Raw genomic sequence first — 17,670 nt, 5'->3', positions numbered from 1 at the left:
TGCACAGCTCGTGCGCTTCCCCCCGCCCCACGCCTGCGCCAGTCTCCTTTAAGAGAGTCGGCCTGAACGCGTCTCTGGGGCTGGAGGCGGAGGGCGCCAAGAATGCCGCACTCCGACGGGAGCGCAAGGGCTGAAGCTTCGCCGGGCGGCCTCCCCCTCCACGTCCCCCCAGGGTCTTCCCGCTCCTACTCCCAGGTCCCCACCCCCGACTTCGAAGGTCCCCCTCGCCCGCAACCCCCTTGAACCGCCACGCCCGCCCCCTGATGCTCCTCCCACAGCCCGGGACCCGACCCTGGACCCCGCCCCAACCCCCGGTCCGCCCGTCGGACCAGGGCGACCCCCACCCCCACCCCCACCCCGCAAGCCCCGAGGCCGCGGGCGGGGGAAGGACGGGGCGCCCGGCGCGGCCTCATCCACATGCAGGGGACGGCGCGTCGCGGCGGCCGCCAGGAAGGGACAAAGGCTGTTCCGCCGCCGGCCGCACAGTGCCAGGCTCGCCCCGCCCCGCCGCCCCGGTGGCCCCCGACGCGGCCCCCCTTGCGTCTGTCCCTCCGGCCCGGCTGCACAGTCCGGACGGCTTCCGGGAGGAGGAGGCAGCCTCCCTCGGACCCTGCACGCCCTACCTCCTCCTGCGACCCCAGGGGCCACAGCCCCTTCTCCGTGTTTCCCGGGCAGTTGAGGTGGCCTCGTCTCTTGAGCTGAAGAGACTCAAGAGACGAGGGGCCTTCGCCAGAGACCCGAGTTCTAGTCCACTGAGCCCCGACTCTGTGGCCAGGCGTCTGCGGGTAGAACCTGCCGGACCCAGTCCAGAGCCGGGCTGGGCGGCGGGGGAAGGGAAGTAATCCAGGGTCCCCTCTGGATGACGGTTAGAGTCTTCACCCCGACCCTGTCTCCCCAGACTTTTGATGATGGGGGCTTAGGGTCTCGTGACCCCAGGGGATCCTGGACAAAGCCCCCACCCCTCTGAGAGCTATACCTCACACACCCCCATCTGGGGCTGGAGGCGGAGGGCGCCAAGAATGCCGCACTCCGACGGGACGCTTCCAGCGTCTGGAAGCCAAGGAGGCATCAGAAAGGGTTTGCACTTGCTCCGTGACCTTCCTTACTATCCCGGGGCCTCAGCTTTCACCTGTGGAGTGAGCCCAGTCTCCACCCCTCTCCTCGTACACACACTCTAGGGGTCCGTGCCAGGATTTAAGGAGTATGGCAGCTCTGGCGCACAGCAGGTCTCAATACACAGACGGCTATTATTTTTGCCAGCTTCCTCAGTCTCCTTGAGGGCAGGGAGAGTCCTGCCTTTGAGCCCTGCTCCCCCGCCCCCACCCCAGGCCTTCTTCCTAGGCCTTCTTGGGTCCAGGAAGTTCTTCCTAGGTCTGCCCCCAAGTCCTCTCCTTCCTTCCAGGCCCGCGTTGGGAGGGTGGGGGCCACGGGGGGGCAGTTCCCTTTAAGGACGGTGGGGGAGGGGGCTGCTGGCCGGTCCTCCTTCCGCCCCTCCCTGGGCCCCGCGGGCCGGGGCTCAGGGCCAGGGCCCCGCGCCAGCGCATGCGCCCGCCTGTGGGCGCTGTCCGGGCTGCGAGAGCGGCGCGCACCGACAGCCGGACGGACGGACTGACTGGCGGCTGGTCGGACAGACGGGGCAGCGCAGGGAGCTGGGACGCGGCGGGACAGCGACATGGCCGGCCACACGCAGCAGCCGAGCGGGCGCGGGAACCCGGGCCCTGCTTCCTCGCCCTCCCCCGGCCCGGGCCCCGGGCCCGGCGCCTCGGAGCGGGTGGCGCTCAAGAAGGAGATCGGGCTGGTGAGCGCCTGCACCATCATCATCGGTGAGCGGGCGCGGGGCGGTGGGGTGCCTGGGGCGGTAGGGCCTAAGGCGCGCAGCGGCTCGGAACAAGGAGCAGCCCTCTCCGGGCGCGCCTACCGGTCTGAGACGGTGGAACATGGATGAGGGGATGCCCGCCCGGGGCACCTGCGGTGTCTCCCCTCACACAGCAGCCACAGGGTTTCTTGTTTCCACTTCCCCAAGTGCCCCGAATTTTTGCACTTGAAGGAGGTGCAGGTCCCATCCACCGCTGGAATCCTCCTCCTGCCTTTACTTCGCCATGGACTTCCGCAAGGCAGTTAGCCTCAGTCTTCTCGTCTATAGCATGGAGATGGCTGTGGTCCTGCCTTGAGTGCGGGGGTCTTGCAAGTGTGGGAACTCGTAAAGCTGACCCCCGCTAAGGCCCCAAGTTCTGGGTCTTGTGGCTTAAACTGAGTTCCTCCTGTGTGCAGGGTCCAGGTGCCGTGCAGTGTGAATGGTTTATTCTTCGCAAGCAGGAGGGACTGTGGGTAGCCTGGACAGGTAGAGCCAGCCCAGAGGGGAAATCGGTTCAGAGTATACAATCAGTGCAGAATTCTGCAGCAGGACCCTGGCAGAGGGCAGGAGCAGCCAGTGACTGGGGGAGGCCCAGTTGGGGTGGGCAGACCCAGCCTGCGAAAGGCCAACTGCTTCCTGGGCTGGGATCCCATCTGCATCTTCTCACTCTCTAGCCCAGCTTCCCCACCTGAGAATGAGTCTGTGCATCCTGCCCCCACTTGGGGACTTCTGGGTCGGCAGAGGGCTCAGGGCACAGTGAGAACAGGGGCTAAGGAGTGACTTAGCCAAGAGTCACCACTTGACTTCTGTCCCAAGTCAAGAACACTGATGCCTCAGGAACTGGCTAACCCAGACCCGTGCCTGTATCCACACCAGGTGCCTCAGAGACTTTCGTGGTGGGAGGAGTCTGTTCCATCTCCTGTGTACCAGGAGACACAGGCTGGAAGGATGAACGGCAAGGGTCTTGACCACTCTCACTTTACCAACTGCCCAGTCTTCCCCTCCCCAGCCAGTGGGTGCTGCTTGTGCATTCACTGCCCACCCATCCTCAGACCCTTGGAGATGGAAAAAGTTGGAGGCTCAGGAGGGCAGACTGGTGTCTTCACCTCCTCCTCCTCTGCCCCCACACTGGGAGATCCTGGGCCAAGGTTGGGGTCTAGCTCTTGGTCACCCCCTGCACTCACACTGAGAATTGCCCCAGCACACAGCCCCTGTGCAGGTACCTCTCTGTCTCACCCACTTGCACCTGGAAAGGTGTCTTCTAGGAGCTGGTCCCGATCTGGTCCAGAGACCTTCTCGGCCAAGAGTGCCCCTGCTTGACTGCTGGGAGGAAGGGCTGGTTCCAGGGATTTGGCCAGGGTTGGTTAGAGCTTTGCCCTGGCCCACACCCTCTCCAGGAGCTGTGCCCTCAGGAAGAGGAAGCCCATACATCATGGGTGGGCCTTGGGGTCAAGAGGCTGACTGTGTCTGGAGCCAGCTGCAGTGCCCGGCAGGTGCAGGGAGAGACGTGGTACTTGCTGGGCTGCCTCAGCTAAACCCAGCGCCCTCGAGCTGTATTCCTACTCTTCCTCCTCCCCACCTCCCATCCCCCTCAGGTCAGGCAGAGGCTGCTGGCTCCTCTCTCCTCAAAAGAGGGCCCTGGTGGTGATGGTGGGAGTGGATGAAGCTAATTCTGCAGGAAGTTTTCTGTGCAGCACAGCTCTGCCCTTACAGCTCCCCCACTTTTCATACCGTTTTTGCTGTTCCAGATCCACTGCCCCCTTGGCTTCAGGCCTTGAAGACTGAGCTGGGGTTAGGAGTGACTTAGCCAAGAGTGGCGGACTCAGGAACAGAACCCAGATGACCTGACTCCAGCCCAGGACACTCAGGGGTGGTCCTACAAGGCTGCCTGGGGAGCTTTGAGGGGTTTCAGCAGGCAGGAGGCTGGACTGGGCAGGAGACAGACAAGGGGAGAATGGGCCTGGTCCAGAAGGTGACAGATGACAGAGGAGGCAGGGGTGGGCTGAATCACTGCACTGCCCTCCCCAGCCTGATGCCCTGAAGGCCCCCACTTCCTCCCCTTTCACTGTTCTGGTAGCCCAGACTCCCACATCTTTCCCCACTTTCCTGCCCTGGGGAGCCTGGTCTAGCCCAGCTTCCCCACCTGAGAATGAGTCTGTGCATCCTGCCCCCATCCTGCCAAGTGTCATAGTTTAGCCTTAGAAGTCTTGAAAACTTTATAGCTTCCTCCATAATCTTTCTCGTTTGACAGCAGCTTATTATCTCCAAAACTTCCAAATAGACCCTCCCAGAAGATCCGATAATTCTCTCCCTTTGTAACCCCTGCCCCAGGCTGAGGAGTAGGAATGGAATGACATAAAAGGGCTTTGGGCTAGAACAAGACTCCACATAAAATGTGTTTAGGACAGCACCTCCTGGCTGCAGCAAGCACAACTGGAGGGGAACGGGCCAGCCTGGAGGAAAAAGGGCCTTCTGGGGCAGGGACTGTGCAAGACATCACCACATCCAATGCTTATTCAGAAAAACACACCTTACTACATTATGAAAACATGTTCTCCCTTTATCTCATTTGATTGCCTGCCTTGCAAGATGGGAATTTTTATACCCATTTTACAGATGTAGAAACTGAGGTTGGAAGTTAAATGACAATGCTGCAAGTGGTGGACTCGGAATTTAGAACCAGAATTGGACTCTTCTCCCAATCCAGTGCCCTTCCTCACACTGCTCTGGTGCAGGGCAAAATTGGGGCCAGATGCAGAGCCCATGATGGGGGAAGGTTGAGGATTGAGCTGGGAGCTCATCCAACCAGGATTTAGTGAGCTTGCCACTCTACTATGGGTAGATGAACAAACAGGTGGACAGAGAAATAGCCTCTGACTCCCCACCCCCACCCAGGGCTGTATGTACAGGGTCTCTTGTCCTGACTCAGGGACCACAACCAGCTCCCTCCCCATCCACACCCAAGGAAGGGTCGTGCCCAGGTTCAGCAGAGTGGGAATCAGCCGGGTCTGCTGACCAGACTGTCCTGTCCTTTGCTCTCTCCCTTTGACTCAAATATCCAGCCCATGTTTGTGGATCAGGCTCAAGTATGTTCTAGGACTCAGGGACCTCCTTCATGAACCCTGTCTCCTTAGGAGCCAATCTCTACTCATCCAGCCCTGGCCAGGTCCCTCCGTTGTCTCTGGGGCCGGAGGTGCTGGGCTGCTCAGAGGACAGCCCTCTCCAGAACCCCAACCCCTCCTCCCCGGGACCCTGAGGGGACATAAAACCACACAGGAGGCTGTCTGTACCACACCGTAGCCCCAATTTACAGATGAGGAAACGGGGGACCTGAGGCTGCAACCAGCCCAGGGTCAGATGCCCTTGGTGCGCTCTAAGACACCATTGGGGGCTGAAGCAGCTCTGGCTGCAAGGATGGGGCCTGCTAGCTCTGGTCATGCTCATTCATCTATTCAACAGTTAGGTACCGGACAGTGCTGGGCACTGTTCTAGGTGCTGGAGACACAACAGGGAACAAGACAGACAAAATCCCTGTCCTCCTGGAGCTGACATTCCAGCATGGAAGTCAGAGAGCAAACAAGATAAACAAGCTGAATGTTTAGCTGCCAGGGTAATGATAAGTGCTAAGGTGAGAAAATGAAGGAGGGAGGATTGTAGGTAGGAGATGAGTCAGGAGTGAGATAGGGTGCAGTCTGTGTGGGCCTTGCAGCCGCAGTAAAGACTGCCTTTTTCTCTTTGTCAGGTGGGAGCCTGGGAGGGCTTTGGGCACAAGACGGATGGCATGGGATGGCATGGGGTAGGATGGGATGGGATGGCATGGGGTGGGATGGGATGGGATGGCACGGCATGGCATGGCCTGGGGCTTACTGTGGAGAAGAGGCTGTGGGCAGAAGAGGCAGAAGCTGGAAGCCCAGTCCGGAGGGTACTTGAGTCACCTGGGTGAGAGATGATGGTGGTTCAGAGCAGAGTGGCAGCAGGAGGAGGTTCAGTGCTGAGAGGAGGTTCAGTCCTAGGTGTGTCTGGAAGATTGAGCCAGATGTGTTGAACTGGACACAAGGCACAGCAGAGTGGAGTCTGGGTGACAGCGGGTGGGGGCCTGAGCAGCTGGGAGCATGGTTTGCCATTCATTGACCTGGGAAGACTGTGAGACGAGCAGGTCCAGGGGAGAGAGTTCCACACTCCTGCTCCCCCCTCTCTCGAAAGGAAAGTGGGTTAGGCCGGAGGCGCACGCTGACCAGTTGGCAATTCCAGGCATGTCCTGGAAACGTCCCCACTCACCTCCCTGGGGTTCTGCCAGCACCTCAGCGGGCACTGCTGTCCCCCTAGGGGGTGCCTGACATGCTCACCATAAGGACACTGTGCTGGGAGTCACAGGCTTCACCCAGAGCAATAGCAGGGCCCCCAAAGCAGGGCTCTGGCCGCTGACCCCAGGGTGTTGAGGTCCCATAGCGTTCAGATCCAAGGGCCAGCTTGGGTGGCCTGGGGTGTCTCCAAGGTAGATGACAATAGTGAGACCCATAAGCACTTCCTGGGGCCTCTGATGTAGCAGGCAGTGTGGGAACAGACCCACATCACTGCCTCATCTCCCCATCTTACAGATAAGAAGGTTCAGAGAGTCAAGTACCTTGTCCACAGCCTCCCGCCATGAGGGATCTGGGATTCAAACCCAGATGTAGGGGTTCTCAACTAGTAATTGGCCCTGCCCATGGCCTCAGGGGCCTTGGGACTTACCAACGGGGATTTGAAGCTCTTCCCCAGAGCCCTCATGGGTCACATCCTAACAGGGAGGTGCTGGGACTCATTGCCCAGGGCAAGAGGAGGAGGCCTGGCCTATGGCCAGCCCCTGATCAGACCCAGGAGCCCTGAGCTACTCTCTGCCAGGCCAGCAGGCCAGCGTGGCAGGAGGAGGCCCCGCCATGGCCCTGCTCGCTGAAGAGGCAGGCATAGGCCAGGTGCGTGTAAGGGGACCTAGGCCCTGGGGGTTCCCTGTCCTTCTAGGGGGCTTGGAATTCTCATCTCAGCAGGCCAGGGCACAGAGCCTGCCCTATGGGAATGCAGGGTCCACCCAGGATGGCAAATAAAGGAGTCACTTCCTGGCCATACTCCAGGTATCATGGAAAAGGAGCAGGGGCCAGCTTATAGGAATCAGGGTGGGAGATCAGGGAGGGCTTCCTGGGGGTGGTGTTGCTTCTCGGAAGCCATTGAGCTGGGGAGAGACCTGCCACAATGCGGGACAGAGGGCCCCAAGCAGAAACTGTGTTTCCTCGGGCCCCGTGCAGATGTGCAGGCCCAGCAGTGCCTCAGCCAAAGTCAGTGTTGCACCAGCCCTCTGCTGCCCCCTAGCCCAGTGGCCCTTCCTGGCACAAGGGGAAACTGAGGCCCAGGGAGCAGCACGGGCCTGAGGTCACACAACAGACTCCTGAAAGTGTGCTAGGGATGAGGGGTGGTGCCAGCAGCCTGACAGGACCTCCCTGACCCCTCCCCCAAATCCGACTCTGCACGTTCCCCGCACACACACCGAGGGCAGCTGGCCCCTTCCACCCACACGACCTCCGCAGCCCACCCCTGTGACCTCCGTGGTCGGCTCATGCCTCCCAGAACTAGGTCAGCACTCACCGCTGCAGCCGGGGGAACAATGACTCTTTCTTCGTTCCTTCACGGAGCTGCGTAAGCCCCATCAGGCCACACATCTTAATGTGATAAAAGCCACCCAGCTTGGCCTGAGGGAAGAGGGGCGGGAGGAGACTGGAGGGGGGCCCCCTAGTTGAGGGACTCACATCCTCAGCCACCTTCCTGGGAGCTCTGGCCCTGCCAAGGACCTGCAAGGACCACAGAGCAGCCGTCCCACTCAGTGGATGGGAACATGGAGGCCTCGGAACCCACATTTCTCCAGCCTGCCATCAGTCAGACACCTGACCAGGTGCTCAGCAGTATCTCCCGGCCCATCCCACAGTCTGTGGCTCCTGCCCCGCCTCCTCTTCCTCCAGAGCAGGATGCCCCAAGGGTTGGGCTTGTCCACTGCAGTTCACCCAGTCGGGCAGAGCTGATTCTGCTGGCCCTGAACATGAGGGCTGAGAAGGGAGGCCTGGACCCACCACCAGGAGGCATGGGCAGGCTCGCCTGCAGCACTGCCTTACAACTCCGTGGTCCCTTCTCCACAGCTCCTGACATCATTCAGTGCTGGAGACGCCCGCCCCTGTCCTCAGCAACATCCCTCCTCCTCCCTGCCCGCTGCCCCTCACCCAAGCCTGCCGCCTATCTTGCTCCTTGCAGAGCCCCGTCCAGCCCACATGGTGCCAAGAGCAGCCAGTGGACCTCGATGGGGTTTTCTGCCACCTTCCAGCACAAACCTGAGGCAGATGCTGGAGGCTGTCCAGGCCCAGAGGAAGAGGCCCCCAGAGAGCTCAGAGACACCTGCTGGCACATGTGTTCCTTTGAGCCACGTGGGGAGAAGTCCTGCACTGTAGCCTGCAGCCATGTGTCTAAAACAATAGCAGTCCTCACCCCCGGCCCATCCCCCGAGTCTTCAGCCACTGGGCACAGACAAGTGATGTGTCCCTTTCAAATCCCAGCCTTGGAGGACGAGGTGCCAGGTGTGGCTTCCCAGAGGGCTACACTCGTGAGGTCCTGTCAGGCTGAGTTGTGTAGGGTGGTGGGTGTCCCCACAGGGTGGGTGGCTCAGGGCCCTGGATGCACCCAGCTCCTTCCAAGGCCACCCAGCCCCCACTGGCTTCCAACCTCCCTGGCTTTTGGCAAATCCCACTCCACCAGGTCCTGAGAACAGAGGCTCTACTGCTGGATAGAGCAAATGCAAAGGCACTTTAGAAGCCTAATAGCCCACCCAGGCCCTGGGCCCCGTGGTAGATGAAGGAAGCGGCCCCTCTCTCCCTGGAAACGAGCTGAGGGCACAGCTTACCTCTGGGGCTGGGAGACAGGAATTCTTTCCTCCTTATCTGGATGTATTTAGGGCTCCTGGGACGTGACTAGAAAACCAAGTGGGGCGTCGTGGCCGTCCAGACTGGAAATCTGTGCCGGCCGGGTGGGGGTGGGGTAGGACTGTGGACAGGGAACGCATGCAGATGGGCCACCCCAGCTGTGTCCTCGTCCAGACCCGCCTGTGGGCCTGGCAGGTGGAGCAGGCAGGGTCTGCCCTGACGGACATGTGCTCCCCACCCCCGGCCCCAGCAGGTGGGGCCACCTCGTGGACGGGGCTGAGCCCCGGGTCCCAGCAGTGTTGCTTTTTTCTTCATGTGGCCTGTGGGTACTGGGATTATTTCCTCTTGGGCAGGCCCTAGTCCAAATCACCAGTGATGTGGCCTGATTCATTTGCACAGATGATGAGACCCGGGTAATGCAGAACATTGCCCTCTTTGCCTTAACTGCCAGGGAGCTCAGGGCTAAGTGGCCGCTCAGCGTTTTGCTCATCCTGGGAACCTGCTCTGCAGCCCACAGCTTGGCCTTCTGAGCGTTTCCCATTGTTCTGCTCCCAGACCCCATGAGTGCCCCACAGTGTCCATCCTTCCAAAACTGAGACTCAGCCCAGGGGCAGGCCAGGCCTTCTGTGACCCATGACCTGGCAGATTCCACTGGCACCCAAGCCTTGGAAGCTAGCCACCCCCTCTGCTACTGCCCACAGTCCCCTTCTGGGAGGGTCGAGTGGAGACTGCTGCCCCCCACTTCACAGAGGAGGAGATCAGTCCTTCAGTGGCATTGGTGCCACTTTGGGCATCAGGCCATTCACTCATCCTGTAGTTTGCTCAACAGATGCGTATTGAGCACCAACTGTGTGCTGGAGGCCCCAGATGAGGTCACAGACGGTACACACAGAATCACGCAAAGATGCAAAGGACATCTGGATACAGCTGTGAATGAGCTGAGGCTTCCCATACAGTACCTCGCTGAATCCTCACGACAGTCCCATTGTAGAGACGGGACTCAAGAGGTGACGTGAGTGGGGAGAGGTTCCCTGCCTCCTGAGTCCCAGCCAGAGTTTCCCACTGTGGTCCTAAGAGTAGAGCAGTGACCCCTGTTTGCAACCAGTGAGCTCTTCCCAAGGGAGAGGCATCTGTGTCCAGACCCCAGGCTGAGCCAGCTGAGTCCTGCCAGCCTGGCATCATCCACCCCGCCTGCCATCATCCACCCCATCCCTTCCGCGATGGCTGCTAAGCAACCCCCAGCCCTGAAAGTGCACCAGCTCCTCTCCCTCACCCCACTGACCCTTGCCCAGGACCTGAAACATTTTAACAATGCCGGGAAACCAGGTCTCTTCTGAGTCTGTGTCCGCAGCATGGGCCCTAGGTCAGGGAGGAGCCCAGCAGGCAAAGGGCTCTCTAATAGGGAAAGAGGAGATGGAAGATAAAGAAATAAAGTACGGAGCAGGGTCTGGGGCTGTGAAGTGGGAGGAGGAGCCTTACCGGTGTGGTCAAGGAGGGCTTCATGGAGGAGGTGCCAGTCCCCAAGCCACTCCATGAGTTTGGATTTGGGCCAATAGGAAGGTGGCAAGAGAGTATCATGGTCAAGGTCTTGCTTTAGGTGGCCAGCTCTGGCCAGGCTGGGAGGAAGCCAGGTGGCTGGAGGCTGACAAGCCTGGAGGCCTTGGCCAGGGGCGAGGGGCTGGGCCTGGGCCCTGTGGGGATGCACAGGAGTGGCTGCCACTCTGCCACTGCTTGTGCTTGCCCCACCTCCTGGTTGTTAGCTGGGGGCAGAGGAACTCGGAACAGGACCCATCTCTGGCAGGGGAGCCTGTCTGGACACATGCCAGGGGCTGGGGAGGGGAGATGAGGTGGCCAGAGTGGGACTTGCAGAGTTTGAGGGGCCCATGGCGTCCACATGCCTCCAGGCCCACCCTCCTCCTTGAGGGAGCAGCCCGGGCTCCTCTCCTCACTGCAGCATCTGGAGCTGCACAGAGAGGCTGCCCTGCCGGGGGCGCCCAGACCTGATGCCTCCCCACCTCTTCCCCCCACAGGAAACATCATCGGCTCGGGCATCTTCATCTCCCCCAAGGGGGTCCTAGAGCACTGTGGCTCCGTGGGTCTGGCCCTCTTCGTCTGGGTCCTGGGTGGGGGCATCACTGCCTTGGGCTCATTCTGCTACGCGGAGCTGGGAGTCGCCATCCCCAAGTCTGGTGGGGACTACGCCTATGTCACCGAGATCTTCGGGGGCCTGGCTGGGTGAGTGTGGGGCACCAGCAGCTGTGGGGTGGTGACAGCCTCTCCAGAATGGATGGCCAGCTGGGCCCAGGACCCCAGTGTCCTCCTCTGCTTCTCACATCGCAGGGAGGTCGTGGGAGTGGATGGCGGGAAGGGGAGGTGTTGGGCAGCCTTCTAAGGCCAGGGTGGGTGGGACCAGTGCCCACCCCACTCCAGCTGGCCCCTTGACCTCTCTGTGCTTCCTTTTATTTTTTTTAATTTTTATTTATTTTATTTATTTATTTTTTGCGGTACGCGGGCCTCTCACTGCTGTGGCCCCTCCCGTTGCGGAGCACAGGCTCCGGACGCGCAGGCTCAGCGGCCATGGCTCACAGGCCCAGCTGCTCCGCGGCATGTGGGATCTTCCTGGACCGGGGCACGAACCTGTGTCCCCTGCATCGGCAGGCGGACTCTCAACCACTGCGCCACCAGGGAGGCCCTCTGTGCTTCCTTTTACATAGAGCTCCTCTAAGCCCCCCTCCCCACCCAGGTGCTTATGGGTGGGGAGGACCTTACTATGGAAACCTCTAGATCATGCCAGCATCCAGTCAGGGACACCTTGACGTTAGTAAACTAAATGCGGGGCGGGGGGCATGATAGTCCTATCAACGCCCTGCAAGAGGTCCCCTTTAAATAGCTCCCGATGTTCCTTTATTCACCGTGAACGTTAGCTGAGCACCTACTGTGTGCTGAGGGCCAGGACGCAATGATAAAAAGATCCATCCCGGGCCTCAAGTTGCTTACAGTGCCGAAGGAAAATAATCCTTCAAATGTGATTAAGACCAGGAGGATCCTGGCTTTGAAGATATGTGAGAGGCTGCAGCCCAGCAGCCAAGAGAACAGGGTGCCCACCACCCAGAGAAGACTCCCAGAAAAAGCCACATTTGTGCCAAGGCTTGGAGGAAGGGTGGGGTTTTGTTGGCCGACCAGTGAGGAGGGGTAGCACATACAGAGGTTGGTGGCCTGGGCGAGCTTGGTCTGTCCGCCACGGCCACAGGTGAGGTCAGATCCATCGTAGATGCCGGGGCTTGTCGGGGACGGGGCAGCCTGTAGGTGGGGGGCCATCAAAGCTATTGCAGCTATCCAGCTGAGCCGTGCTGAGGGCCAGAACAAAGGTACAGGAAGATTCCAGAACCATTTAGGAGTCTAAATTGGGAGAACGTGGTGGCCAGTGTGGCATGAAGGAGAGGCTTGGAGAGACTCCATAGATGGTGGTTCCTGGGATGGGGAGAGGGAGATTTTAGGTTGGGGTCTGCCGCATAGGTGGGGTCTGTGGCATGTCCGGGGAGACGCTGAGTCAGGCCTCTGGTGGGGGATCTGGAGCGCAGAGGAAAGGTCTAGGCTAAAGTATTTAAAGTTTGGTTCTGAGGGATGTGGTCAGGGGCCTTTAACAGGGCAGTGGAGGATGGGCCCCTGGTGTTCTCCTCTGGGGAGAGGGTCCTCAAAGGAGCCTGGGACCCGAGGAAGCAGAAGAATTTTGCTGTGTGGCAGAAAATTCAAGAAGATGGGAGGGAGAGTAGGACCTGAGACCCATCCCAAGGGCACCCAGCATCGAGGGTGGGCAGAGGGGAGCACCCAGTATGGGAGGAGGGTCATGGACCTAGGATGTCCCAGAAGCCAAAAGGGGAGAGGTGGTGCAAAGCAAGAGGTAAGGGGCTTCCCTGGTGGCGCAGTGGTTGAGAGTCCGCCTGCCAATGCAGGGGACACGGGTTCGTGCCCCGGTCCGGGAGGATCCCACATGCCACGGAGCGGCTGGGCCCGTGAGCCATGGCCGCTGAGCCTGCGCGTCCAGAGCCTGTGCTCTGCAACGGGAGAGGCCACAACAGTGAGAGGCCCACGTACCGCAAAAAACAAAACAAAACAAAACAAAAAGCAAGGGGTAAGGAAGCAGGGCTACAGAGCAAAGGTGAGGACCAAGAGGAAGCCACTGAGTTTGGTGTCCCTGGATGAGGCAATCCCCACCCTCAAGGTGGGACGGACAGGAGACTAGGACCACCCCCACGGACAGGCACTCCCCTGGGTGCAGGCAGAGCCCCCAGGAACAGGTGGGGCCTCACTCCCATGTGGGCACCCTGCAGAGGTGAGATTCTGGCAGATGGGATAGTCACCCCAGCCAGGGGTCTTTGCAAGGTCCGGTCCCTCGGGGATCACAGCTCAGAGTCAGCCACCTGCAGCCGCAGGGCTCTGCTGAGAACTACAGCTGGAGCTGTGACTGGAGGCCCCGGGACAGCCCACCCCAACTCAGGAACAGCCTGTGACCGGGGACTAGGTGGCCATTAGAAAAGTGGCTGGTTCCCGAGTCTCTCTCCACACCTGCCCAAGGGCAGCCCGTAGCTGTCTGCACTGAACGCTGTCTCTGTTGAAACAGTTCATAAATAGAGCAGAGACCTCGACAAGGTTGGCCCTGCGTTCCTGGACCAAAGCTGGTATCTGGCCCCCACAGCAGCCCTGGGTGCTGGGGCCCAGGGTGCAGCCCTGCTCCACACATCTGGGCCCCCTTGGCTGGGAGGGTGCCGGGAAGCCCGAGCCACTCGGGCCCTCACTCCTTCCAGCTTCCTCGTGCTCTGGAGCGCCGTCCTCATCATGTACCCCACCAGCCTGGCCGTCATCTCCATGACCTTCTCCAACTACGTGCTGCAGCCCGTGTTCCCCAACTGCATCCCCCCGGCCGCTGCTTCCCGTGCGCTCTCCATGGCCTGCCTTTGTGAGTGTCCACCATGGGGCCAGGCTGGGCGTCTGTCCCCAGGGCCCACCCTGCTCCCTGCCCCTGTGGGGGGACTTTCGGGGGAGGTCCCTCCAGCTGTCAGTCCCCGTGAAGTCGGCCTCAGGGGCTGGGTTCCTGGCACTCCAGCTGCTGCAGGGGACACCGCCCTCCTGCAGCCCGGGCTGGACTTGGCTGTGGCCCACCTCGAGGGGCTTGGCCTCGGGTGCCCGCCCACCCAGGCACCCACCCTTCCTCCTCAGTGCTCCTGACATGGGTGAATAGCTCGAGCGTGCGCTGGGCCACGCGCATCCAGGTCGTGTTCACCGGCGGGAAGCTGCTGGCCCTCTCGCTCATCATTGGCATGGGCTTTGTCCAGATCTTCCAAGGTAGGGCCGGGCTGTGGGGGGGAGGGGGCTGGGCACAGGGCCAGGGAGACGACACTGACCCTTGACCTCCGGACCCCCAGGACACTTCGAGGAGCTGAGGCCCAGCAACGCCTTCAACTTCTGGATGACGCCGTCCGTGGGTCACTTGGCCCTGGCCTTCCTCCAGGGCTCCTTTGCCTTCAGCGGCTGGAACTTCCTCAACTATGTCACCGAGGAGCTGGTGGACCCTCGAAAGTGAGTGGGGCTCCGGCCAGGCCCTGGGAAGGGGTGTGGCGTAGGGTGGGAGAGGCAGCCTCCCCACACAGAGCCGCTGGCACCTCTGGCCGGTCTGGTCATCTGCCTGACCGCACTGCTACCCACCGGGAACGGCTCTGGAAAGGCAGCCGGGACGCTTGTGTTCCAGCCTGACCCTGTTCTGTATGGCTGTGGATGAGTCACGGCCCCTTGCTGGGCCTCAGAAACACTGAGTATCATTGTCTCGCTGTAAATGGATCCAGCTATTTGCATTTGGCCAAAAATTACACATGTGCACACAACATGGTCCCTAAAAATGAAGCCAATGGCTCCCTCTGATGCTCAGCTGGGACCTTGACAGTGAACAGTTACAGCTGGAGCTGGGGCTGATGGGAGTCCCAGGGGACCCTGGTCTGTGGACTGAGCTCTAAGGGCGCTTTGAGGATTTTCAAGGCTGATTTTGGCTGTATGCAATGTCCTTTTCATGTGCAGACATTAGATCCGGTCCCCTCCCCAGGACGTGAGCGGCCCCTCCTCCATCTGCCTTTCCTCCCACCAGCCTGTGCCAAGGCTGGGCTGGGGACTAGCGGGGAGACAGACAGCGGTGCTGCCCCCTTCGCTGCCCCAAGGCCCCCAGCAGACCCAGGAGATGGAGGCTCAAAGCTGCTCCCATTGCTGGGTCCCCTGCCACTGCCCACCATGCTGAGGCCCCGTCCCCCAGCCCCACAAGGGCTGATGCTGACACACTGCACCACTGTCCCCAGGAACCTACCTCGTGCCATCTTCATCTCCATCCCCCTGGTGACCATCGTGTACACCTTCACCAATGTCGCCTACTTCACTGCCATGTCCCCCCAGGAGCTGCTGGCCTCTAACGCAGTGGCCGTGGTGAGTGGGGCCCCGCTCGGTCCTGGCTTCTGCCCGGCCTCCACCCCGCCTCACGCACCACCTCTCTTCTGTGCCCACCCAGACCTTCGGGGAGAAGCTGCTGGGCTACTTTTCTTGGGTCATGCCCGTCTCCGTGGCACTTTCCACTTTCGGAGGCATCAATGGCTACCTGTTCATCTCCTCCAGGTGACTGGCCTGGGAAGAGGGTGGTCAAGGTGAGGCAAGGCAGCTGCCCTGGTGCACACGAGCAGCGCTGGGGGCCAGAGGAAGTCAGGTCCTGCCCGGTGGGGCCCACCTGAAGCTGGGATGAAACAGATGTCTGATCCCAATTGCGAGGAACAGAAAGCAAGAGGGAGGCGGGCTAGAACTGCCCAGTGGGGCTGCTGGGGCCCAGAGCAGGGCGTCGGAGGTGACAGCTCGAGGGCCATCAGGTCTAGAGCTGAGGTTGGGATCTGGCCAGCAGCGAGGCCCCAGGCTGGGCTCACGGCTCCCACCCACCTCTGTCCCCACCCCCCAGACTCTGCTTCTCTGGAGCCCGAGAGGGACACCTGCCCAGCCTGCTGGCCATGATCCACGTCAGACACTGCACCCCTATCCCTGCCCTCCTCGTCTGCGTAAGTTGGGGGACCCAGGCTCGCAAGGCGGGAGCCAGGGCCACGCAGCAGTGTGGGTAATGGCAGGGATGAGGCCTGGCCCTGGTCGGGGCGGGAGGGCCGGGCTCGCTCACCTCCTGGCCCCAGTCGGCAGGCCCAGGGCCCCTGCTGGGCTGACAGGAGGCAGGTGGGAGTCAGCCCTCAGCCCAGTCCTCTCCCAGGGCGGGGCCACGGCAGTCATCATGCTTGTGGGAGACACGTACACGCTCATCAACTACGTGTCCTTCATCAACTACCTCTGCTACGGCGTCACCATCCTGGGCCTGCTCGTGCTGCGCTGGAGGTGGCCGGGGCTCCACAGGCCCATCAAGGTGAGGCCCGAGGGGACCAGCCAGCCCACGTGCCGGAAGCAGTCAGGGCCACGCCTTTACCCGTTTGGGCACCAGGGGCGGTGATGGCAGCGATGGTGAGGCCAGCCTTTGCCGTGTGCTGGGCCCTGCTCAGGGCCCTGTGTGCGCTGGCATATCCGGTCCTTAAGGCAGCCCCATGGGGTGGGTGCTGTGAATACTCCCACTTCACGGACAGGAAGATAAGGCTCAGACATTACGGTCACACGGGATTCCGCGAGCCCACAGAAAACAGAAGACCCAAAACCGAGCTAAAAGAAAAGTCCTTCCGTTTGCATATAAATCCTTGAGCTGGAGATGTGCTCAGTGCCTGGAACGTGAAACACCCACAAATCATTCACCTTCAGCCGAGTGCAAGTGGCAAGTCCACAGTCGCTGTGTGGAGCTCAGAGCTGCTGAAATTGACAAACCCTCAACAATTTGGCCAACTGGCCAGCCACGTTGGGCTGCTGGCAGAAGGGGGCCCCTCAGGCCTCAGCTCCCAGGAGAGGGGGGAAAGGGCCTCAGACTCCCAGGGTGGTGGGGCAGGACAGCCAGGGGTCCTGCGCCATTGGCACTGCCACTCGCTGCCCCCCCAGGTGAACCTCCTTGTCCCCGTCGCATACTTGGTCTTCTGGGCCTTCCTGCTGGTCTTCAGCTTCATCTCGGAGCCCATGGTGTGCGGGGTGGGCATCATCATCATCCTCACGGGGGTGCCCATTTTCTTCCTGGGAGTGTTCTGGAGAAGCAAACCAAAGTGTGTGCACAGACTCACAGGTGAGCCAGGCAGCTCCCCGACGGGGCGGGGCCTGGAGATGGAACCCTCTTGGGGGCTCACCCTAGAGCGGGGTCTCCCGGCTGCTGCAGTGGCCACAAGGGGCCCAGCCGCCACCAAATGTCTCCCTGTGGCTTGGCCCAAGTGTCCAGGTCCCATGCACAGAGGGAGCAGCTCCCTGAGGACCCCTGTCCCACAGGGTCAGACCCCAGGGTCCATCTGTCAGCCTGTCTGTCTGTCCTCAGAGTCAATGACACGCTGGGGCCAGGAGCTGTGTTTCGTGGTCTACCCCCAGGGCTCCCTGGAGGAGGAGGAAAATGGCCCCTGCGAGCCCTCCCCACTGCCCGCCGCCACGGACAAGCCCTTGAAGACACAGTGAGACATTGTGGAGCCTTGAAGCAGCTGTTTCTGTTTACATGTTGTTTATGAGGAGGTGTTTTTGCAAAAAAAAAAAAAAAATTTTTTCCTGGGGAAAGAAAGAGATCCGACTCTTAGAGGCCTGTGGTAAGGAAGCCCTGAAGATGTGGGCTGGGTCCCCTGTCAGCACTGCCCCGCTAGCTTTTCCTGGAAAGGTCTACGAATAAAACAGGGCTGGTGGTGTACCTGTCTCAGGTGAGTCCCTGGTGGGCACCTCTCGGTGGTGGGCACCCCTCGGTGGGGG

The 17,670-nt window shown here is 60.8% G+C and overlaps 1 protein-coding gene across 1 annotated transcript; it reads left to right on the top strand.

Annotated features, from left to right (window-relative positions):
- Window positions 1–1,657: 1,657 nt before the first annotated feature.
- SLC7A10 (solute carrier family 7 member 10) lies at window positions 1,658–17,558 on the top strand. Its single transcript, XM_081215202.1, has 11 exons — window positions 1,658–1,823; window positions 10,821–11,025; window positions 13,596–13,747; window positions 14,008–14,133; window positions 14,214–14,367; window positions 15,132–15,255; window positions 15,338–15,441; window positions 15,773–15,869; window positions 16,070–16,219; window positions 16,834–17,011; window positions 17,255–17,558. The coding sequence occupies exons 1-11, from the start codon at window positions 1,673–1,675 to the stop codon at window positions 17,386–17,388; spliced, it is 1,575 nt and encodes a 524-aa protein (XP_081071328.1). The 5' UTR covers window positions 1,658–1,672; the 3' UTR covers window positions 17,389–17,558.
- Window positions 17,559–17,670: the final 112 nt, after the last annotated feature.

This window comes from Mesoplodon bidens (genome assembly GCF_964165515.1).
Source record: "Mesoplodon bidens genome assembly, chromosome: 18".
NCBI classification, from domain to species: Eukaryota; Metazoa; Chordata; class Mammalia; order Artiodactyla; family Ziphiidae; genus Mesoplodon; species Mesoplodon bidens.
Note: the sequence above shows the minus strand (reverse complement) of the source record. Positions and strands in the feature narration are given on the sequence as shown.